The sequence below is a fragment of the Leptodactylus fuscus genome, chromosome 7 (assembly GCF_031893055.1).
Source record: "Leptodactylus fuscus isolate aLepFus1 chromosome 7, aLepFus1.hap2, whole genome shotgun sequence".
NCBI classification, from domain to species: domain Eukaryota; kingdom Metazoa; phylum Chordata; class Amphibia; order Anura; family Leptodactylidae; genus Leptodactylus; species Leptodactylus fuscus.
In genome coordinates this window covers 151,326,831-151,352,303 of record NC_134271.1, presented here as the reverse complement: position 1 = coordinate 151,352,303, position 25,473 = coordinate 151,326,831, and the positions used below count along the sequence as shown (strand labels likewise).

Genomic DNA, 25,473 nt, shown 5'->3' with positions numbered 1-25,473 from the left:
CTTTTTAAAGGCTCTACTCACTCCAAAGGCCAAAAGCACTGCATTTTAAAGGCTCTACTCACTTCAAGGGCCAACAAAACTGCTTTTTAAAGGCTCTACTCATGCCAAGGGCCAAAAACACTGCTGGTGCAAGGCTCTACTCACGCCAAGGGCCAAAAACATTGCTGGTGCAAGGCTCTACTCACTCCAAGGGCCAAAAGCACTGTATATTAAAGGCTCTACTCACTCCAAGGGCAGCGCCGCACCTCCCATGAGGCGACCTGAAGCGACCGCTTCAGGCGGCGCTATACCAGGGCCTCAGGGAGGGCGGCATTTTTGGTTACCTAAGCCAGTCCAGGACAAGCTTCCGGCAGGGGGAGTGGCTTTCTGTAGTTCGCCTCGGGCGGCGAAAGGGGCAGGTTCGCCCCTGTCCAAGGGCCAAAAACTAAATCTCTGCTGTTTAAAGGCTCAACTCACCAAAGGACCAACAAATCTCTGCTTGTGCAAGTCTGAACTAAGTTAAAGGACCTAAAACTCTGCAGTTAAAAGGCTGAAGTCACCTAAAGGGCCTCATTCTCTGCTGGTAGCTCAGCTTAAGGGCCTGTAACTTAATTTGGAAGTGCTCACGTCAAGGGCCATAAAAGTGAATTTTTGAAGGTCTTACCACATCACACACACATCCACAATGACAGTTCAGGGTGGGGACTGATGGATTTCCCATTGCCTATTCCATCTGTGGTTGTCATGGGCAACGTGATTTAAAGGGGTGCTTGTTAATGTTTGTTGAGCTTAAATTTGGGGTTTGTGTCCATCCATTTGGGGAAGAAAGAAGGTTTCTAGGTATTTTCCCACTTTGATATAGGTTTTTTTTGAGTCTGGAAAGTGTGTAGTTGTTAGGCTGAGATAGTGGGGTAATAGAGGGACTTGGGCTTGTTAGATGCCCCCAGACATGCTTCCCCTGCTGTCCCAGTTGCATTCCAGGGTGTTGGCATCATTTGCTGAGGTGTCATACTGGACTTGGTGACCCTCCTGAGTCGAATGGTGGGATCCCCTGAAACTAAGCATTTTCTCCCATAGACTATAATGGGGTTCGATATTCATTCGAATAGTCGAATATTGAGATGCTATTCGAAACAGAATAACGAATATTGAATATTTTACTGTTCGCTCATCTCTAGTGCTTAATTAACGAAGAAATGTAATAATGAAGAATTTTATTGATTAGCAAAGGCTGCACCACTGTGTGCACTTGCGCATGAACACAAACCCTTAAACAATTAATATTTTTTTCAGATTATTAGCCACATTCCTTCACACTGTGTATTTGGTCACCCACCAGAGTGGAAAGATCAATCCATGAAATTACAAGATTTTTTTAATATTACTGCAGATTAGACTGTATATTGGGTGAACACATGAAAAAAAAAAAAAAGTTGAAATAACAGAGACTTTCAGAGGCTGCACTACTGTGTATGAATACATGCAGACTTGTGTGTAAACACTTAAACAATGAATATTTTTTTCATATTAGCAACAATGCTCCATCACATGTATGTGGTCACCAGAGCAGATAAAATAGCATATGAAATTACAATATATATTTTTTTGCTTTAAAGTGATCCTATCATTAAAACACCGTACCGTACTGTATACCGTATTTGGAGAAAGCGAAAGAATTGATGACGAGGGATTGCATGTGAGGAGACTAGGGAATCAAATGTAACAAAGACACCTTGCTTGTATAAATCTGATAAGGAGGACACACCATAACGAGACCAGGACTGGGCATCAGGCAATATATGGAGGTCAGGCAAACCAGGATTGTCCCATAGTGGGGTCTCCGCAGGGACATCAGAGAAGGAAGACACTTTCCGGGCTTGCTTCCAGACCTGCGCTGCCAGAGAGTGAAGGGGCAGAAGTCTGCCCCTAAACAGTCTGGGATGTTCCAACACGGGCCACAAGATACGCAAGTCCAGATGGTGAGCCAGGTGGGCCTCGGGGCCCGGAAGCAGTCCGGGGAAAGCCAGGGTTTGAGAAAACGAAGCTGGCCAGCTAAGTAATAAAGAAAAAGATCGGGGAGAGATGTACCACTGAGTTGTTTCGTCCGTCGGAGGGTAAACAAGCTCAGTTTAGGCCTGGAGTGGCCCCACACAAAGGAGGACGTCAGAGAGTAATTAGCAGTATGTATTTAATGAAAAAATGTAAACTCTTGTCCCAAATGGTAATTAACAAAACATTTTTACTAACAGGATTGTCTTGTGAGTGAAAAGTATGTTTAAAGAATGTGTATAGAGATGAAATTGTTCTATTGCACAAAAGACATTTACAAAATTAGATTATGGGCAATAAAAGGGTTAAGTGTCTGCATTCCACAGCAGACCACCTGCCTCATTGGATTATGGTTGTATTGGTTTAGCTTCATGGATACTGTGGCCATTGTGTCTATAATAAGTATATATAATATACACTTACCTGTCAGTTTTGGGGTTAGTCGGTGTCCTTCTTTATCCAGTAGGATTTCTGACACCAGAATGTCACCTAATAAGAAAAGACAGATTTGTAGGATTTTCTAGGGTATACGTATCAGTAGTGCTGGATGTACAGATAGAAATATGAGAGTATCAATGACCAAGACCACAAACAGTTAAGCAACAGGTGTGTCTTCAAGATTATCAGCAGACTGCAGCTATTTGTATTTTAGCAGACATCTTGCAGGCAGACAAGTTCCTCCTGCCACCTCCATTTTCTGCTACAGATTGGCCAGGTGCACATGTCTGATGTCTCCAGAAAGAATCGTTCTTTTTAATTGTGTATCACTTGAGAAAGGGGAATTTTTGGCCCCGTAACGCTGGTGAAAGCTTTGTGTTGGTACATGTCTCCAATAAAGCTCCAGTTTTTTCATCATTCGGCTCTAGCGCAGTATTTATTTGCGCAAACCTCCCAAACAAGGACGCCCGGCCAGTCTATCAGTTGGTTTATTTTCATTGTTTTTAGGCAGAGATCTCAACAGGACACGGAAAAAATAAGTATTCTGCTTGAACTTGTCGCGGAGTCCACAGCTCAAGACTCCTCGCTGATTGGGCCTAATTCCGCTGGTCCTAATCAGTAGTGGAAAGCCATGACAGAATGCCAAAGTGGCTAGACTGTGGCCGAATATATGGCGGCAGGAAATGAAGAGGAATTTCACTTCATTTTCTGTTGTATGACCGTACCCTGATAGTACGTTGCAAAGAGAGAAGGGGTTAATACAAACTGTGCTCAACAAAATGGATGAATGTCTCTTCTGTAAAATCTACAGTATAACATGAATGTATTCTCCAGTCCTAGCAGGAGCCTCTATGTGTATACACTGCTGTATGTGACTGATCCAGAGGGGAGATCATTATTATTGTGGACAATGTAAGTTGTCAAATCCCCCATTACATGGTGGACACATCTTATACAGAAAGATTATGAATGATATTCTGTTTTCCCTTAGCCCAAACAGCAGCACAACTGGGTCTGGGGTATTTCTGCCCCTATGAGCTGTTAGGACAGGTGGAATTTTTAATTACCTAACAGCTTTTGACCCCTATAAGAGGCCGGAAGACATGCTCCTCCCTTGTGTTAGTAACAAGTATGATATACAGAGAGCAATTTATGCCAAGAGCTACACACACATACACAAAATCTGTACAACAGTACCTCCTAGGGAGGGAGCCTTGTGCTGCTGTTTGGGCTAAGGGAAAACAGATTATCATTCATAATCTTTCTTTCCCCCTACGCCCAACAGCAGCACAACTGGGGATTTAGCAAGTATTGTTTCCCCTAGGGCGGGTCCTCCTGGCAGGCTGATGCCAAGACGGAGTGCCCAAATGCTGTAGCATCGGCCGTACGCCAGTCCAATCTGTAGTGTTTGGCAAAAGTCAGCTGTGAGCTCCACGAGGCTGCAGCACATATCTGCTCTAGAGAGAGGAACCGTGTCTCTGCCCATGATGTCGCCACTGCTCAGGTGGCATGGGCTCGTAGGAAATCTGGAACAGGAAGATTCTGGGCCCGAAGGGAACAGCTGATAGCTTTTCTGATCCATCTCGACAGAGTTACCTTTGATGCTTTAGCGCCTCTATTGTGGCCATTAACCAGAAGATTCTCTGATCTTCGGAATGGTGCTGTACGGTCCAGGTAGATACGTAGAGCTCTTACCAGATCCAGGGTGTGTAGCTTCTCCTCCTGCTCAGTGGCAGGGGAGGGAAAGAACCCCAGTAGGGTGATCACTTGGTTGGTGTTCTGAAGTGTTGGTACCTTTGGCAAAAATTCCGGAACGAACCTTAGCTGTACCCTGTCAGGGAAGAAGGTTATGAAAGGTTCGGAGGCCGCTAGGGCCTGCAATTCGCCAACCCTCTTGGCAGAGGTTATTGCCAGCAGTAAAGTCACCTTAAATGACAGGTACTTCCAGTCCACTTCAGATAATGGTTCGAAGGGGGGCGCACATAGCCCTTGTAGAACCGCGGCCAGGTCCCACCTGGGGACAGGGGGCCGTACCTGGGGGCGGAGCCTGGCAGCCCCCCTAAGGAACTGTTTGACAAGAGGATCTTGTGATAACCGTGTCTCCAGGAGAACAGATAGAGCTGACACTTGAACCTTGAGGGTGGCAGGTGCTAGTCCTCTCTCCAAGCCGTTCTGTAAGAACTCTAGGACTGCATCTCTGTCTGGATCGCGGTGGCTGTCTGTACACCAATCTCAGAATATCCGGGTGATCCTTTGGTAGCTCTGATTGGTTGCCTCTGCTCTTGAATGGGCTAAGGTACTTAGCACTCCCTGGGACAATCCTCTGTTTGCGCGTATGGCGCGGTTAAACTCCAGGCAGTGAGGTTGAATTTGTCTAGGCCCAGGCACGGCCGACTGTTCAGTGACACCAGGTTCCTGACTTGTGGAAGCCTCCAGTAGTTCCCCTGACTCATAAGGATAAGGTCGGTGAACCATGCCCTTTTTGGCAAGAACGGCATGATCACTATTGCCGAAGTCTGGTCCTGCCTGAGTTTCGCCAATACCTTTGGGATCATTGGGATGAGAGGGAACACGTATGCCAGTTCGAACCTCCATGGTATTGACAGGGCATCCACAGCCAAAGGGTTGTCTTCCCGGTACAGGGAGAAAAACATTTCTACTTTGGCATTGTGTTGGGTGGCCATCAGATCCACCTCGGGGAGACCCCACCTCCTGGTCAGGTAGTGGAAGATGTCCTGATTCAAGGACCATTTGCCTGCGGTCGGGCGGCCTCTGCTGAGTTGATCCGCTAGGATGTTCAGGCGGCCCTGGATATGTACCGCGGCCAGCTGGGAGAGGTTCCGTTCTGCCCAGGAGAAGATCAGGTTGGTGACTTGCAGGAGCGAGGGGGACCTGGTTCCTCCCTGCTTGTTGATATAGTGGACTGTCGTCAGATTGTCTGATCTTACTTTGACCGCTTTCCCTCGTAGAAGTGGTGCAAATGACAGAAGGGCTCGATGAACTGCGGTAAGCTCGCGCCAGTTGGATGAGTGCGTCCTCTCCCGCTGATTCCATGTACCTTGAACCGGGGTCTCCCCCAGATGAGCTCCCCAGCCTGTGAGGGAGGCATCTGTAGTCAACAGGGTCCAGGCGGGCTGGACCGAGGACTTCCCATCTTGCAGATGGGTCCACCAGGGCAAGGTTTGCCGGGTGCTGATGGTTAACTGGATTGGCTTCTGTAAACCTGAAGGACTGTGATTCCAGACTCTCAAGATCTCGTTCTGTAGAGGGCGCATATGCCATAGGGCCCAAGGAACTGCATCTAGGGTAGCAGACATCAATCCAAGGACCTTCATAGCCGTCCTGATGGTGACCTTCCGTGTAGAAGACAAATGATGTGCTGCCCGAGCAATTTTCCTTTTGCGAGGAGAGGGTAGAGAGACCGTCATGCTGAGAGAGTCTAGAATAAGTCCCAGGAACTGAACTCGTGTTGATGGCACCATTACTGACTTCTGCCAGTTTACCAGCCACCCCAGCTTGTCTAGTAGAGCTACGACGGTCTGCACCTGCGTGGTAAGAACCTCCTTTGAATGAGCCTTCAGAAGCCAGTCGTCCAGGTACGGGACTATGAATATGCCTTGAAGGTGCAGGGCGGCAGCGACCGGAGCTATGACATTTTTGAAGGTGTGGGGGGCGGAGGATATGCCGAACGGGAGGGCTGCGAACTGGAAATGCGCCTCTTTCCCTTCTATGTATACGGCAATCCTTAGGAACTTTCGGTGTGCCGGAAAGATGGGTACGTGGAGGTAGGCGTCCTTCAGGTCCAGAGTGACGAAGTGATCTCCAGGGTGCATGAAAGGTAGCACTGACCTGATGGTCTCCATGCGAAACCGCAGCCTGCGGATGAAGCGATTCAGATACCTGAGATCGATGATCATACTCCACTCGCCTGATGACTTGGGGAGCAAGAAGACTGGAGAATAGATGCCTGTGCCTTGATCTGCGCGAGGAACCACCTCCAGCGCGGCTTTGTCCACGTACTCCTGAATCAATTTCTCCAGATGAAGTTGTTTGGGGCCCTGAAGAGGGCGGGTTCTTACCATCTTCTCTGGCGGCTGGGAAACAAAATTAATTTTATAGCCTTCCTGGATCGTCTGGATGACCCAGGGGTCCCGAATATTCTGGCGCCAGGCATCCACATAGTGGGAAAGACGACCGTCCACCCCGGGGGAGGGGGGGGATGAGGAGAGGGGAGGTGGGGTGGAAGGATTAGAAGGAGGTGCCCTTACGTTTACGAGAGGAGCCCCGACCTCTACCTCTGCCGGATCGTCGCTGGCCTCTAGTTCCTCTTCTGGAGGTGCCTCTTCCTCGAAAGGAGGGTGTCACGGGATGGTTAGAGTCTATACTATAGGCAATGTGTAATATATATTTCATGTGGAATGTATTCTCTAACCTGTTATATACATCAATGTGTAGTTGGCTGATTGGGGTCTAGTGTGTTAGCACATTGTATGCAAATACCTCTAACTAGTGAGGACAATGGGTGGAGATAATCTGATCAGTGTCTCCAAGAAGATGTTGGACGGTGCATTGTCCATAGTAGACAGGGAGTCTGCTCTCCTTGGTATAGGTGAGGGGGGAAGGATCTGTGACTCAGCCCTTCCCACCCCCAGGTATAGGTGTAACAGTTTAGTATATAGTATATAGCTAGCAGTTAGTATGTGTTAGCCGGCCTGTGAACAGCTCTGAAGAGAGCCAGGATTTAGTTACAGGACCAAGGAACCAAAGCTATCATTGGATTGTGACTTCTGTGGACTTATTGTTATTACGGTGGATGTGACCGCCGCCGGCTACTAACTTTGTGGATTACAATAAATTGCTGTTGTCTCCCGACCTCTTGCGTCCGTGTTGATTCAAAAGACCATCCGGAGGAAGACGTATACCTTTGCTCCGTGACAACTGGTTGGCAGCGGTGGGATCAACAGCGGACAGCGAGATGGACTACAGCAGCTCAGCGATTAATGGAGCCACAACCTCAGAATACACTAACTGGACTATGGCAAGTCTACAAGTAAGGGCCCGGGAACTAAACCTGAGTTACCAGGGAAGAACGAAAGAGCAACTGATCGAGGCACTGGAGGAGATGACCCTGCAAAGCGACCATGAGGAGGGCTGCCCCCAGGAGACTGGAGAGATACAGGAGTGGCAGGTACAGACCCAAAAGAGCAGATGGGTTGTTTTGTATGAGGAGGAATTGGCAGTGCTGGGGCTAGGAGCAACTGCAGAGCAAAGGAGTAGAGCATTACAGAGGGCTCAGGAAACGGAGAAGGAGGAACAGAGAATGGCGTATGAAAAGGAAAGAATGGCGCATGAAATGCGAATGGCTGAGATAACTACGCGGAATTATAATCAAACGTCGACCCCCAGCCCAACAGTGAGAGAACCACCATATGTCTCCCATAAACACTTCAAGACCTTTGATGAAGCGGCTGGGGATGTTGAGGGATATTTTCAGGACTTCGAACACCAGTGCCGCCTGATGGAAGTCCCAGAGAAGGATTGGGTCCGGTATCTGGTGGGGCACCTACGAGATGGGGCTGCGGAAGCTCTCAGAGCCATGGACCCTAGTGATCAGCGGGACTATGAGGCCATTAAAAGAGCGGTGCAGAAGTATTATGCAGTCACTCCAGAGACCTACCGAGTTCAGTTCCGCTCTTTGTCTTACAATGGGGGAAGCTCCTTCCACATGTTCGCCCACAAGTTGAAGCAAGCATGCAAGCGCTGGCTAGAAGGAGAGGAGGCTGTCACAGTCGATAAGATCCTCCAAGTCATACTTAAGGAACAGTTCTTTTCCCAGTGCCCCGCTGAGATTCGTGAGTGGGTGCTGGAACGGAACCCAGCCACAGTGGAGCAAGCTGCTTCTCTTGCAGATGAGGGCCTGACCATCAAGCCGCAGTGGAAGAGGTTGTTTGCAGAGGAGCGGAAAACTACCACAGTCCGCCAGACACCCTTCAGCCAGCCACCCACCTTTCGTGTCCGGCCTCAGGATTACAATTCCCCCTCTACCCCTGCCCCAGCCCATCGGCCTCCAGCTATGAACAACCCTGTCCCTAGACAACGACCTACTGGAAGAATGCTAGAGCGCAGATGTTTTGGGTGCGGGCGGCCTGGACATTTGCAAGCTAGTTGCCCTGCTAACATGGGGGCACGGGCCACCGTGGCATCCCGGCCTATTCACTACCTGGGAACCACCCCTAGGACTGAAAGTTTGGCCCCATTTCCAGATGACTCCATGAATGACCCATCTGTTCCACCTCCAGGGGTCTATGGGATTCAGCCTTCCGCCACACATCCCGCAAACCTTCAGAGGAAGCACTTGCAGGAGGTCCTACTGGATGGCCGAACAGTTGTTGGATTCCGGGACTCGGGAGCTTTCCTAACGGTAGCGGACCCCCGAGTTGTGCGACCCGAGGCCCTAGAGGAGGGCCCTGGCATTTCTATCAAGTTGGCAGGGGGTACTCAAAGACGTATTCCTAAAGCTACCGTGGAACTCGACTATGGTTATGGACCAAAACGATGCACAATTGGTGTGATGAGCGGGCTGCCGGCCGATGTTCTGTTAGGCAACGATGTTGGAAATCTACAGTGCCACTTTGTGGGAGCAGTGACCCGAAGCCAAGCTCAGAGAGACGCCAACATGGATCCACCGGATTTTCTGCCAGATGCCAGCCCTTCAACCCTACAACTTTACCATTCAGTACCGCCGAGGGAACCAACACCAGAACGCGGATGGGTTATCCCGGCAGGAGGACATATGAGCTATAGAGACTGATGTGCATTCCCCAATTTACCTGTGTAGGCCAATTGTGTCATGCACATGTTTTGAGAGGGGGAGGGGTTGTCACGGGATGGTTAGAGTCTATACTATAGGCAATGTGTAATATATATTTCATGTGGAATGTATTCTCTAACCTGTTATATACATCAATGTGTAGTTGGCTGATTGGGGTCTAGTGTGTTAGCACATTGTATGCAAATACCTCTAACTAGTGAGGACAATGGGTGGAGATAATCTGATCAGTGTCTCCAAGAAGATGTTGGACGGTGCATTGTCCATAGTAGACAGGGAGTCTGCTCTCCTTGGTATAGGTGAGGGGGGAAGGATCTGTGACTCAGCCCTTCCCACCCCCAGGTATAGGTGTAACAGTTTAGTATATAGTATATAGCTAGCAGTTAGTATGTGTTAGCCGGCCTGTGAACAGCTCTGAAGAGAGCCAGGATTTAGTTACAGGACCAAGGAACCAAAGCTATCATTGGATTGTGACTTCTGTGGACTTATTGTTATTACGGTGGATGTGACCGCCGCCGGCTACTAACTTTGTGGATTACAATAAATTGCTGTTGTCTCCCGACCTCTTGCGTCCGTGTTGATTCAAAAGACCATCCGGAGGAAGACGTATACCTTTGCTCCGTGACAGAGGGACTCCGACCTTCAAGGGGCTGTGGCAAATTCTTGCCTTTGGAGTCGCCAGAAACTCCATAATCCGGTCGAGCTCCCTCTCGAACAGCCGTCCCGGCTCAAAGGGGAGACCACACAGGCTATTCTTGGAGGTGAGGTCAGCCTTCCAGGGCTTCAGCCACAAGGGCCGGCGAGTAGCAGTAGCCAGTGCCATAGATCTGGCGGCCAGATGGGTCTGAAAATGGGTCGCCTCCGTCAGATGATCCACCAGCAGAGAGATGTCCGACATTGCTGCCAGGAGGTCATCTCGATCCACTCCGGAATCTATGTCCTTGGCAAGTGACGAGAGCTCTGCCCGCAGACCAGTGGCCACCTCGTTCGCAACCATGCTCAGGGAGGCCTGGGCCGAGGAGGCCGAATAGACTCGTCTCAGTGATCCTTCCACCCGGCGATCCATCGGATCCTTGAAACTCGACCCGTCCTCTGTTGGGAGGACAGTGCGCCTTGACAGCTTCGCAACAGCGACGTCAACCTTCGGCAGAGGACCCCACGCCTTTAGCTTTAGACCTTCAGGGACTGGGAATAAGGTCTTAAATCGCTTGGATGGCGCAAAGGGTTTTTCCGGGTGCCTCCATTCGCTCTCCATCAGGCGAAGCATTTCCGAGGACGGTCTGAAGGTACGAGACCTTCGACTTGGGCCTTCACCACCTTCCCGGTCTCTGATCCTAAGTGTCTTGAACACCCTGGACATCTTCTCTAAGGGGAAGATCTCCTTTTCCTCCTCAGAATCGGATGATGATTCCACGTCCCTAAGGCGCAGGTTCTCCAGGGGCGGAAGGGACAACTCGCAGTCCAGCCATGGTCTTTTGGCTGAGGACTCTATCCTTTTCATGGAGTCCTGGACGAGGCCCTTCACCCAGGATACCATCTCCCGCATGGGGGTTGCCTCAGAAGGGGGGGCTCTACATCCTGGACAAAAACGAAACTGGGAGTCGTCAGGCAGTGGGACTCTGCAGGTAGCACATGAAAGATGTTTCCTCTTTGCCACGGCCTTCCTCCGAGGAGGAACAGTAGAGGAGGAAGAAGAAGACATTCTGAGAAGGAACAAAGAAAAAGAATACTAACAACCTTTGCCCTCCCATAGTGGGAACCGCTACCACCCCTTCCCCCTGGCCGCCTCCACCAAACCTGAATCAACGGAGCTGCCTTCTAGGACAAATTGACCAAGGAGCTTCTCTAGTTGAGGTGCCAGTAACCGGAGCAACAGACATTGAAAGATGGTTTTTGGAGGGGTTATATAGGCCAGGGGGCGGGACTACAAAAAGGAACGCCCTTTCCTTCTTTGGGGCAATCTTTTTGGGGGGCAAAGGCAAAAACTCACAGAGGGGGGGCCCCTCAATACTGACAGGATCCCCAGAAACTGGAGGGGGCCCCCCTCAGGAACCCCGGCATCCACTCGTCTCCAGGGGGTTTCGTTCGCCCGCCGTGCGAACCGCATACCGCGCATGCGCGGCGGACGAGTAGGGCGGCGGACCCGGGGAACCAAAAAACGGTTCCCAGGAGAAAGGTTCCTAGCCGTGCAGGGAAGCCCGACTCCGGCGCGGCAGCACTCCAGGCGCACGCATGAGCCGGCGGGCTCCCCCGGCGGCCGTGCGAACCGCATACCGCGCGCTTGTCAGGTAAGAAGGAGGGGGAGAGAGAGTAGCAGACCCCTATGAGAGGTCAGAACCCCTGCTCCCCCTACCACCTGTCCTGTCCCACAGGACAGGAAAAAACACAAGGGAGGAGCATGTCTTCCGGCCTCTTATAGGGGTCAAAAGCTGTTAGGTAATTAAAAATTCCACCTGTACTAACAGCTCATAGGGGCAGAAATACCCCATACCCAGTTGTGCTGCTGTTGGGCGTAGGGGGAAACAAGGTTACCTCTCTCACGGAGCTCCTCCAGTACAGCGCGCAGATCGGGGGAACTATGATTCTTCTGTGAGACGTATAGACTGACCCACAATCCTATCACAGCTTCTCTTCTACTCTGGAAAATATCCTGTAGTAAAGTCCGGGCCATTTTTTTTCTATCATTTTCCAGACTCAGGTATTTCTAGAACAAAAGAAATGTCACACATTGTAAAAAGATAAATAACAGAAAGGGTTAATACTCGCATATATTTCATGGCAGTCTTCCCTGTAGTGTGCTGGTCCACACAAAGATAAAGCAGGGCCAGCGCCGCACCTCCCATGAGGCGACCTGAAGCGACCGCTTCAGGCGGCGCTATGCCAGGGCCCCGGGGAGGGCGGCATTTTTGCTTACGTAAGCCAGGCCTGGATAAGCTGTCCTGGACTGGCTTAGCGTCACCGATTGGTATTGGTATTCTGGTGGCCCTGGTGATTTGGTTATCAACTGATCTTGGATGGTAACCCTGCCTCAAGAATGTGTTTTTGAGGCCCCCAAGGTGTACGTCTCTATCTGCAGGGTTTGAACATATGCGATGGTATCTGATGGCCTGGCTATATACAATGGAGTTTTTTATGTGTTTAGGATGAAAGCTATCCCATCTTAGGTAGGTAGGGCGGTCAATTGGTTTCCGATATAACGATGTCTCAATTTTGTTGTCCTGTATCTTGATGACTGCGTCCAGGAAGTTTATTTCGGAGAAGGAGTGATTGAGCGTCAGGTTGATGGTTCGATGGAACTGGTTAAATAGTTCATGGAAGGTTTTCAGCTGTTCCTGTTCTGAGGAACAGCTGAAAACCTTCCATGAACTATTTAACCAGTTCCATCCCACCATCAACCTGACGCTCAATCACTCCTTCTCCGAATACCAAGATCGGAGTTATTAAAATACAATACCAAACAGGAGAACAATCGGGTGCCCCTGGTCGTCACATATAACCCCCCCCTGGAGACGCTGAGAGGAATCACACGCAAATTACATCCACTACTGCAAAAAGACAACCGTCTAAAATCCATATTTTCAGACCCCCCTCTCCTGTGCTACAGACAGCCACCAAACCTCAGGAATATGATTATTAGCAGCTCTCTGTCACCTCCAAATAACAAAGGAACATTCCCATGTGGACAGAAGAGGTGCAAGACCTGCCCTCACATACTGACCACTGACAGGATAAAGATCCCAAACTCTAACAGGGAATATAAAATCCCAGGTGTGTTCACCTGTAACACACCTAATGTAGTGCATTTGATCATTTGCACCAAATGTTCCACTGAAAATCTGTATGTTGGAGAGACCGGACAGAAACTCAGAATGAGAATTAATTCACATCGCCATACAATCAAACAACAGAGAACTGATCTTCCCGTGCCAAAACACTTCTGCCAGAAAGACCACAGCATCATCAATGACATGAAAATCTTGATCTTAAAAGGGAACTTTAAATCAAGGAAACAGCGACTGATTTATGAGTACAAGGCCATGACCCTATTCCAGACATTGGACAATGGGATGAACATCTCACGTGGGTTTATGTCTTTTTATACAAATCATTAAGACAGCCATTAAGATAAGAACTGGGGGATCTGGCAATTGATTGTTTGTTGTTATAAGTATATAGTAATAAGCCTCTTCCCCCCTCCTTCCTGTAACCCTACCCCTATGTCCAGTTATAAATATGCAGCCTCTAGAAAGTGTTTTTAGATATATCTGAAGAAGAAGCTCAGAGGAAGCTTCGAAACATCATATTCTGTCATCATTATGAGTTAGCCATTAAAAAAGGTATCACCTACTGAAGACTTGAAAAGTTTTTTTGTTTTTTTTCATATAAATGTATAGAATAGTTGGGAGACAAAACTGTCTGAATCGGGGTCGGAGCCTAGCAGGGGATGGAGAAGGACACACAAGGGTCCATTCACACTGAGTATTTGGCGAGGATTTTGGCGCTGAAAATCCACGTGGATTTCATTGACTTCAATCGGTTCCTTTTTCCGCTAGGGCTTCCTCACCTCCTTGCAATTCTCCTGAAGAGCCTTTTTCCTTGCATGCACCAGAGGACCCTGTCTGCACCTTCCTTGTAACAACTGCTGAATACTTCAGGGAGTCGTCTGCCTGGGGATCTCCTACACAGGAGACCTGCAGGGAACATTCTCTTCTACAAGATGGAGCCTCGGCATCCTCTCTTACAAGGTCCCTGTCAGCTTCACCGACTACCAGTCCAGTGAACAGAAAACCAAGATTTCAGGATGACAATTCCCCTGCACATGAGATGAGCTCTGCTATACAATCTGAAACTCCATGCAGGGTCGGACTGGGATGTCTAGTGCCCACCAGTGGAATTGTTTCTAGGGGCCCACCGCCAGGACCCTGCAGATCAGCGGTACCGAGACAGGGCGGTTAAAGTTAATAACATGTTGGGAGCCATGCTACTCACGCACTATACCATGTGCACTACATATACCTACTGCTACAGCCTGTGTGGCAAGTGAACAGCATGGCTACTAGAAATGTTACCATTACCCGTAGCTGAAGTGTCCTGGAAAAGCTGATCTGCAGAGGTCCTGGCTGTTGTATCATCGCATATGTAATATTGATGGCCTATCCTAAGGACAGACCATCAAGATTAGAAAGATGGATAAATCCTTTAAAGTGGTTGTCCAGGAATTGGAGCAACTCATGTGGTGGGAGGGAGGTGTAAAATAAATAACAAATAAATAAAAAAAGAATACTCATCTGTCCCCGTCGCTCCATTGTCTGCTGGTAGTGTCTATTCAGTCTCGTGCTGGCACCTCCTTGCTGGGAGTCCTGCACCTCATGTGATTGCTGAGGCCAATTAGGTACAGGATTTCCAGAAATGAGGCCATGAGTACAAACAGACACTGGCAGGGAAAACGGGGTGCTGAGGACAGGGGAGAAGGCTTTTTTTAAAACTTTTTTTATTTACACCTCCTTGGCGGCCGCCACAGTGATCACTCCAGTTTACAGACAACCTGTTTTAAGGGGTTGTCTGGGCCAAATTTTTCATGGCCACTTCACTGGTCCCCCATAATGTATGAGGAATAGTGATGGGGCCATTATATTGTGTGGGAGCAGTGATGGGGTAACATCCTGTTCAGAAGGGGGATGTTAAACTGTGTGTGGCATATTAAAGGGGTTGTGCAGGGTTAAACTTTTTTTATGGCCTATACTCAGGGTAGGCCATAAATACCTGAAACCTCACATTGCAGAAACACAACATCTTTGGCTACTACAGAAAAAAAATGTGTTTTACGGAACCAGCAAAGTGAATGAAATGTAATCAAATTTCCCTCATCCACATACTGCAGGAAAAAAAGATGTGGAACAGCCACAAACTCTAAAATGTGAGCGCTTCTAAAAACATGGCCGGTTACTTTCAGCTGCACAATTGGGTGAACATGCAGGGAAAATGCATCAAAAGCTCAATAAAAAAACACTGTGGAAAAAATACTTTGAGATTCGCCACTATTTTTTTCCACAGCTATTTTTTTTAGCTGCGTCTCGTTGTCGGGCCTCATCGTTATTATCTCAATATACTGAGCATCATACTATAAGGCTGAGTTCACACAGAGTTTTCTGGTCAGGAATTTGGTTCTATTGGGAGGGTTAGAGTCCTATCGGGTTAGAGTTCTATCGGGAGGCTTTTTTGGAGGCTGATTTTGAGGTGGATTCCTGACCAAATCACTCCGTGTGAACTCAGCTTTAGGCTAAAGTCCCATGTAGCAAGACAAAGCAAAAAGCGCTGCGGGAAAAACCCCGGCGGCAACACATCAGTTGTTCCTGCAGCGCTTATTGCAGAAACTCCGCAGAGGTTTCCTCTGAGGACTTTGTTTCCTTTAGGGTAAGTTCACGTGGGGATTTTTGGTCAGGGTTTTGAGGCCGTATCTGCCTCAAAATCCTGACCAAAAAGACGGCTCCCATTGAAACAATGGGAGCCGGTCAGTTCTTTTTTTCCGGGAGCCAGTTTGTTCCAGCTCCCTGAAAAAGAAGCGAGATGTTCATTCTTCAGGTCGTTTCGCCTCACGATTCAGCCTGAAGACACTCCCTCCTCCCATCTAGGCCCATTCATTGGGCCTAATCTGGAGCAGAGTGCGTGATTGGATGTGGGTGCAGTGCACCGGCATTCAGTCGCGGCTACCCGTTATTTGGTCCGGAACCTGAGGCGGCCTCCACCTCAGGTTCCGGACCAAAAAACCCCATGTGAACTTAGCCTTATGCCTATAGGGAAACTGCAGGTGTTTCTGTAGATATAAGTGACATGCTGCAATTTCCAAAATCGCAACAGTTTTGGAAATTGCAGTGTGTCCGCCGTGTGTGTTTTTCTGCAATGTGCGGATGGGATTGCACTCACTGTGTTTAGTAATGCATTCGGGGAGTCCGCATGGGGACCCTCCCAAACAGACTACCGAACGCATTAGCAGTGAAAGCACACATAGACTATAATGGGGTCCATGTGCTTTCCGTGCGGTGTCCGCATAGAACAGGCGGACAGAAAAGTACTTCACAATTTACTTTCCTGTCCACATGACTTGTGCGGACACCGTGCGGAAAGCACACGGACCCCATTATAGTCTATGGGGTCCGCGTACTTTCCCTGCACACCGCTTGCTAATGCGTTTGGTAATCCATTCGGGGGGGGAGGGGGGTCCCATGCAGACTCCCCAAACAGAACACCGAACTCAGATGTGAACCAGGCCTTATACATATACCATATATACTCACACATATACAATATACAAATACTTTACACAAATGTACACATACAGTCCTATGAAAAAGTTTGGGCACCCCTATTAATCTTAATCATTTTTAGTTCTAAATATTTTGGTGTTTGCAGCAGCCATTTCAGTTTGATATATCTAATAACTGATGGACACAGTAATATTTCAGGATTGAAATGAGGTTTATTGTACTAACAGAAAATGTGCAATATGCATTAAACCAAAATTTGACCGGTGCAAAAGTATGGGCACCTCAACAGAAAAGTGACATTAATATTTAGTAGATCCTCCTTTTGCAAAGATAACAGCCTCTAGTCGCTTCCTGTAGCTTTTAATCAGTTCCTGGATCCTGGATAAAGGTATTTTGGACAAACAATTCAAGTTCAGTTAAGTTAGATGGTCGCCGAGCATGGACAGCCCGCTTCAAATCATCCCACAGATGTTCAATGATATTCAGGTCTGGGGACTGGGATGGCCATTCCAGAACATTGTAATTGTTCCTCTGCATGAATGCCTGAGGATTTGGAGCGGTGTTTTGGATCATTGTCTTGCTGAAATATCCATCCCCGGCGTAACTTCAACTTCGTCACTGATTCTTGAACATTATTCTCAAGAATCTGCTGATACTGAGTGGAATCCATGCGACTCTCAACTTTAACAAGATTCCCGATGCCGGCATTGGCCACACAGCCCCAAAGCATGATGGAACCTCCACCAAATTTTACAGTGGGTAGCATGTGTTTTTCTTGGAATCCTGTTTCTTTTTGGACGCCATGCATAACGCCTTTTTTTATAACCAAACAACTCAATTTTTGTTTCCAAAATGAAGCTGCCTTGTCCAAATGTGCTTTTTCATACCTCAGGCAACTCTATTTGTGGCGTGCGTGCAGAAACGGCTTCTTTCTCATCACTCTCCCATACAGCTTCTATTTGTGCAAAGTGCACTGTATAGTTGACCGATGCACAGTGACACCATCTGCAGCAAGATGATGCTGCAGCTCTTTGGAGGTGGTCTGTGGATTGTCCTTGACTGTTCTCACCATTCTTCTTCTCTGCCTTTCTGATATTTTTCTTGGCCTGCCACTTCTGGGCTTAACAAGAACTGTCCCTGTGGTCTTCCATTTCCTTACTATGTTCCTCACAGTGGAAACTGACAGGTTAAATCTCTGAGACAACTTTTTGTATCCTTCCGCTGAACAACTATGTTGAACAATCTTTGTTTTCAGATCATTTGAGAGTTGTTTTAAGTAGCCCATGATGCCACTCTTCAGAGGAGATTCAAATAGGAGATCAACTTGCAATTGGCCACCTTAAATACCTTTTCTTATGATTGGATACATCTGGCTATGAAGTTCAAAGCTCACTGAGGTTACAAAACCAATTTTGTGCTTCAGTAAGTCAGTAAAAAGTAGTTAGGGGAATTCAAATCAATAAAATGATAAGGGTGCCCATACTTTTGCACCGGTCAAATTTTGGTTTAATGCATATTGCACATTTTCTGTTAGTACAATAAACCTCATTTCAATCCTGAAATATTACTGTGTCCATCAGTTATTAGATATATCAAACTGAAATGGCTGTTGCAAACACCAAAATATTTAGAACAAAAAATGATTAAGATTAATAGGGGTGCCCAAACTTTTTCATAGGACTGTATATACATATTAAACATATTTTACCAAAGGAATTTACTCACATATTCCAGCAGTAGTAAACCATCGCAGCAGACGGCTCCTGTCTTCCCCACACGCTATGATGTAAGAGGACTCAGTGTGAGGGGGAGGGGGAGGAAGTACCTGCAGCAGGGGAGACCTCATAGGAAAGCAACTGCAGGTAAGTGAAGGAAGAGGCCATTAGCTGATGCTGAAGATACACATGCTGTCCTCCGATATGTACAGCTTCAGCATCAGCTAATGGGGGCCCCTGTGTGTGGAGGCAAATGCATTGGCCAGGTGCCCAGTTGGGGTCCCCTGGCCATCCCGATCGGGCCCCGACCAATGCATCTGCATTGGTAAAATGAAAACTTTCAGTCAGGGCTCGGGGCCCACCGGGGGATTCCAGTCCGACCCTGTTCATTGGATAGAGATCTTCAAGAATTGAAAGGCCGCACCTTACATGTAGAAACTAAGATGGCGCAGTTTGCTACTTCATATAGTGATCTAATAGGCACCCACTATGATGTGGAAAATGATGTTACTTTCCTTAAAGCCAAATTTACAGATTTGGAAGACAGGTCGAGCCGCAGTAACTTGAAATGTAGGGGAGTCCCAGAGACTGTACCCCCGAGAGAACTAGCTAATTTTCTCCAGAAATTGATGAAAACACCTGACCACAATTCTCTGGACTTCTCTATTGAAGGGTCCATAGGGTCCCCAAACTTTCTCATTTGGATGATTCTATACCCAGAGATGTTCTAGCAAGAATACATTTCTATCAGACCAAAGATTTAGTGCTGCAGGCTTCCAGGACAATGGACGGTTTGCCACGTCAGTCACCACGCTACAAAGGAGACGTCAGCTCATTCCTGTGACTGCAGCACTTTGCCATCATAAGATTTTATACAAATGGGGCTTCCCAGTTCACCTGCTGGTCACCAAAGACAATCTACTACATGTGTTTAAAACCTTGGAGGAGGGCAAAGCATTACTCTGCACGTGGAATATTCCTGTGATAGATCTTCCTATCAAGCACCCACCTGGCCCTGTATCAGATGGATGGCACCCAGTGCAGAATAGGAAAGCTTTTGCCACTGGAATTTGAAATCAGAGGCTTGTTACACCCCCAGCCTTCTCTGAGCCTGCTGTTGCTGGACTTAATCCACCAAGAATTCACCAACTGCTGGTCCGCTGTTCTCTACCTACTGTTGGTTCCCTTCTTCTGGGTGACCTCATGTATTTGCTACAGTTTATCTTGTTTATTCATTCATACCTCCCAACTTTTGAAAAGTAGAAAGAGGGACAAAATGTGCGGCACGTGCAGCGCGCTGCGGCAAATTTGGCTCCGCCCACTTTTATGTTGACTCCGTCCATTCTCATTCATTTTTCACGTGCTCCCACACAGTATAATCCTCCTACAGTCACCCATAAATTATATGTCCCCCCTCTATCTCTCCCCCAGTTTCATATACACCCTTAATCTGCCCCCAGTTTCATGTCCCCCCTCCATCTCTGTCCCCAGATTCATGTCCCCTCCATCTCTGTCCCCAGATTCATGTCCCCCCATCTCTGCCCCCAGATTCATGTCCCCCATCTCTGCCCCCAGATTCTTGTCCCACCATCTCTGCCACCAAATTCATGACCCCCATCTCTGCCCCAAATTCATTTCCCTCCATCTCTGCCCCCAGATTTATGTCTCCCATCTCAGCCCCCAGATTCATGTCCCTCCATCTCTGCTCCCAGATTCATGTCCCCCCCATCTCTGCCCCCAGATTCATCTCCCCCCATCTCTGCCCCCAGATTCATGTCCCTCCTCCATCTCTGCCTCCAGATTCATGTCCCCTCCATCTCTGCCCCCAGATTCAAGTCCCCTCCATCTCTGTCCCCATATTCATGTCCCCCATCTCTGCCCCCAGATTCATGTCCCCCCATCTCTGCCCCCAGATTCATGTCCCCCCATCTCTGCCCCAGATTCATGTCCCCCCATCTCTGCCACCAGATTCATGTCCCCCCATCTCTGCCACCAGATTCATGTCCCCCCATCTCTGCCGCCAGATTCATGTCCCCCATCTCTGCCCCAGATTCTTGTCCCCCCATCTCTGCCACCAAATTCATGACCCCCATCTCTGCCCCAAATTAATTTCCCTCCATCTCTGCCCCCAGATTTATGTCCCCCATCTCGGCCCCCAGATTCATGTCCCCCCATCTCTGCCCCCAGATTCATGTCCCCCCCATCTCTGCCCCCAGATTCATGTCCCTCCATCTCTTCCCCCAGATTCATGTCCCCCATCTGTGCCCCCAGATTCATGTCCCCCCCATCTGTGCCCCCAGATTCATGTCCCTCCATCTCTGCCCCCAGATTCATGTCCCCACATCTCTGCCCCCAGATTCATGTCCCCTCCATCTCTGCCCCCAGTGTCATGCCATCTTCTCCCTCATCTACCCCCAGTTTCATGTTCCACCTCAATGTGTACACATTACACTTACCTTCTCCTCGCTCCCCCGCCGCTCTCTCTGTCTTTCGCACACAGTTGTAGACGCGATGTGACGTCATCACATCGCGTCTACACAGCCAGTAGCCCAGAGGCTGTGACAGCTCCTTGCTTTAGCCGCGTATGTATTCAACTCAGATCTGCGTCCTCCGGATGCAGATCTGACTTGAAATCGGGACATATCTCCCACCAACCGGGACCGTGGGACACGTCACCGGAATCGTGAATGTCCCACGAAAATCGGGACGATTGGGAGGTATGGTTCATTTGTTTAGCTTTCTTCCAGTTTGTGACAGCACGAATGGCGCTGTGGGTGGAGCGGTGATGTGGCACGGATGAGGCACATTTGGTTGCACTACCCATATGTAGGGGTTAGGTTCAAGCTTTGACTCCAGTGGCATATATTTACTGTTTACAGCGTCTGTATATCTGCTGTCATGGCTATTGTCTGTGCCACCTTTCCATTTGATTAGTGTATATGTAGTTGGGTAAGAGATACGTCTGTTTAGATACTTATTTGAACCTTTGTGCAATGCCAAGTTGGTAAAATATCACTTTTCAATTATTATGTATACAGAATCTCTATGTAAAATCACGTTGCTGATTTATACTTACCTATAGTATATGCTTACCCTGGATGTACTGCGTCCATCCCTGTTTGATGGTGTTGTGATACTAGTCACCTTTTATCATCTATGTTTATTGATGTATCTTTAATAAAATTTTGTATGTTGTTATATATATTGTGTAATTTTTCCCTAGAAATGAGATTATGTTGTACTCTTACAATTACTATTTAGCCGCCTCCATGCCGTGACATTCCTGTTGTCTACATGGTATCATTACTGTAGTTTTACCTCCTCTCTCCTACTTGGTGTCCTACAGTGCTGTCCTTCATGTTGTTTCCTTTTGGCTTCTTTATATTACATATTACAATCTTCCTTCACCACGGCATGTTGACTTCGCCGCCCTAGGGCCTGGTATTAATGCCTTTATTTACTGACATGCTCTACGTTTCTATGTTATTTGAATTCTATTGTTTAAAACTAATAAAAAATTATTGAAACAAAAAACGTCTGAATCCAAAAGTAACAATCAGATTATTCCCATGTTCTAATGACCCCCTAATCTCTAAGAGTGCGGGAAGTGGGGGGCTATATACTCCACAAAGTCAGGATTATAAGCATTTGGGGTCGTCTGCATTGAATATAAGATATTTTCTTCAACTAACCTGGAAATGATTTCATGTTTTACTTTGGAAGTCATGGAGTGAACTGTTCTTACAACACTTGGTAACACATGGTAAGATGTGGGACACTGGCAAACAGAAGTGGGCAGTCATGTCTTCTCACCTCAACATCTGGGATATTCTGGGATTTCAGCTCAGCCAGCAGTGATCTAGGACTGATATTCTCCACAATGTAGAGCAGATCATCCTGGAAATATTCATACGTCATCCTCAGGACATAATATTCATACTGACAAAGCCGCTGGTGAAACTGCCGGGTCTCATCATCATCTAGGACATGAAAGAGACACAAGAATGAAATCTTCTAGGACGTGAAGAAGACTGGCAGCATTATATGGAGAATATTCCTGTCCTGGATCATTCTAGACCAAGGGAGAGTTCTTTTGCTCAGGATCATTATGTCTTGAAGATGTAGAAAGGTGGAGCAACATGGTGGCTCAGTGGTTAGCACTACAGCCTTGCAGTACTGGAGTCCTGGGTTTGAATACTGCCAAGGACAACAACTACAAGTATTTTGTATGTTCTTCTCATGTTTGTGTGGATTTCCTCCCATACTCCAAAGACATACTGATAGGAAAAATACACATTGTAAGTCTTATATGGGGCTCACAATCTACATAATAAATATATAAAAAATTGTGGCCTAAATAACAGCTATTTGTGACCATTTTACACCACTTTTTTGAAGTAGGGAATTTGATGAATCCCCCATTCCAGTGTGTTATGTATAAATTATAAACATACTAGTCCAAAAAAGTGAGCAGAGCTTTGGCCCATCTCCTGACTTTCATATTGCACTTAAATAAGTCTGTCACCAGACCCAGCATATCACCCCAGCCCTGCAGATAGATAGGTTACTGTCACCAGACCCAGCATATCACACCAGCCCTGCAGATAGATAGGTTACTGTCACCAGACCCAGCATATCACCCCAGCCCTGCAGATAGATAGGTTACTGTCACCAGACCCAGCATATCACCCCAGCCCTGCAGATAGATAGGTTACTGTCACCAGACCCAGCATATCGCCCCAGCCCTGCAGATAGATAGGTTACTGTCACCAGAACCAGCATATCACTACAGTCCTGCAGATAGATAGGTTACTGTCACCAGAACCAGCATATCACCCCAGCCCTGCAGACAGATAGGTTACTGTCACCAGAACCAGCATATCACTACAGTCCTGCAGATAGATAGGTTACTGTCACCAGAACCAACATATCACCCCAGCCCTGCAGATAGATAGGTTACTGTCACCAGAACCAGCATATCACCCCAGCCCTGCAGATAGATAGGTTACTGTCACCAGACCCAGCATATCACCCCAGCCCTGCAGATAGATAGGTTACTGTCACCAGACCCAGCATATCACCCCAGCCCTGCAGATAGATAGGTTACTGTCACCAGAACCAGCATATCACCCCAGCCCTGCAGATAGATAGGTTACTGTCACCAGAACCAGCATATCACCCCAGCCCTCCAGACAGATAGGTTACTGTCACCAGAACCAACATATCACCCCAGCCCTGCAGACAGATAGGTTACTGTCACCAGAACCAGCATATCACCACAGTCCTGCAGATAGATAGGTTACTGTCACCAGAACCAACATATCACCCCAGCCCTGCAGATAGATAGGTTACTGTCACCAGAACCAGCATGTCACCCCAGCCCTGCAGATAGATAGGTTACTGTCAACAGAACCAGCATATCACCCCAGCCCTGCAGATAGGTAGATTACTGTCACCAGAACCAGCATATCACCCCAGCCCTGCAGATAGATAGGTTAGTGCCACCAGAACCAGCATATCTTACCAGCCCTGCAGATAGATAGGTTACTGTCACCAGAACCAGCATATCATATCGCTTTTGTGTGATGACACCACCCGTGGTGCTGAATACCTGTTCCTCTAATGTCATCACCTCCTCATCATTCTGGTCTGTTCCTGGGTTCTCTCCATTACATACCCATCATTATCAATGTCACTTGCGTCCTTGCTTTAGGGGTTTAACACCTGTTCACTACAGTTATCTCTACCTGCTTCACACGCAACACTACTAAGCCAAAGAATGGGTGACTACTGAAGCAGAGAGTGGGAGAAGGAATCGGACTGCGGAGTAATAATTCTCATGAAATAGCAAGGGCTACATCTGTGTGTCATAGTTCTTGCCTTCCATCATGATCTCCACCTCTAGATTTTTTCTTACCAGTATCACAAACATGGCTACAAGCACCAATACTACCAGCAAGAACAGTCATGGCCTCCACCTCTACTTGACCCTCCTTCAGACACCGACTGTTCTCATCAGAATCATCAAAACGTGAAGCACTATCACCACTAGTGAAGCCACATTCACACAACATGAAATTCCTTCCATGTGTTCACGAGATTTACTGGCCTGGACATGTCAGGAGAGATCCTCCTAGTGTAATAGTCTAATCCTTTATAACATCAGCCATTTCATAGTATTATATTATCTATAGGGGGCCATTTCTCATTCAGTCTATTCCTTATCAGACATTGGGATGTGTGAATTGTCCAGATGTTATAAGACCTTCCACCTATAGAGGAATAAGAAGAAAGGAGGGAAAAGTAGAGGAATCCTTACCAAAGCTGGAAGTTCTATCAGCCATTCTTGAGCCTGGGAAGATAAAAAAGTAGAATTATCTTTAACACCTAGAAGAGCAGAGATTAGGGAATCTTTCACAATTATATTGGGCTCAAGTTTGCTTAATTTGACCAAAAATTTGATTAGGTCTGTGCTGGTTCCTTCTGACCCAACAGTTCAAGTTACCTTAAAGAGCTACTGGAGCATGGCCAAAGGTAGTACATTGCAGAGGCTCTGTTCTCAAGTACCCTATCCTCACCTGTTACCCAAATATCTCTTACAGCCTAGGCCCTACTAACCCCTCATATGACTGCAGGGTGGACCGTTCAGCTACAATAGCTACTCTGAAACCAGACGTGGCACTACCGCCCAGCATGCACAGTGGCCTCAGCCACAGGACCACAATCTGCTGCTGCTGCTTTGGACAAGCCCAGAGACTGACTCTCACCTCTTCCCATCCTCTGGTATCTACTGCAACTGTCCTCTTCTGAGAACTGTTCTGCTATCTGGAGTGTGCTGCCCAAAGAACATTGGGATGTCCAGGCCAACTAAAATTACCAAGACCATTCCTGGAATGTGAAAACCCACATGCTTAGATCATCCTCAAACTTTCCTCTTGTGCTTCTACATACGTAGATTTCCAGGTCTTATAGGGTGATATTTCCTGCCATAGTCTACATTCTTCATTCCTGTGGACTGCACAAGCCCACCTAAACTACTTAATAATTCACATATAGTAGTGTCTGAAGATTTGTTCCTACCCAGCCTCTCCTCTATCTACTCATATTACTGCATTGCCATGTGTTCACCTGACTAGCACACAGGCCCACTGCCAGGGCCACAATACCCACACCTATGATTAGCTACAGTTGAATTACA

General features: G+C 47.6%; 1 protein-coding gene across 1 annotated transcript in view; it reads right to left on the bottom strand.

Moving 5' to 3' along the window:
• Positions 1–25,184, bottom strand: part of LOC142214638 (NACHT, LRR and PYD domains-containing protein 12-like) — an 87,710-nt gene extending 62,526 nt beyond the window's left edge. Inside the window, exons 1-6 of the mRNA XM_075283576.1 lie at positions 25,153–25,184; positions 25,043–25,110; positions 24,595–24,662; positions 22,089–22,289; positions 11,828–11,999; positions 2,452–2,517 (exon numbers count right to left, since the gene is read on the bottom strand). Coding sequence (XP_075139677.1) covers positions 2,452–2,517; positions 11,828–11,999; positions 22,089–22,289; positions 24,595–24,662; positions 25,043–25,110; positions 25,153–25,184 — 607 coding nt within the window. The remainder of the gene's footprint in view (positions 1–2,451; positions 2,518–11,827; positions 12,000–22,088; positions 22,290–24,594; positions 24,663–25,042; positions 25,111–25,152) is intronic.
• Positions 25,185–25,473: the final 289 nt, after the last annotated feature.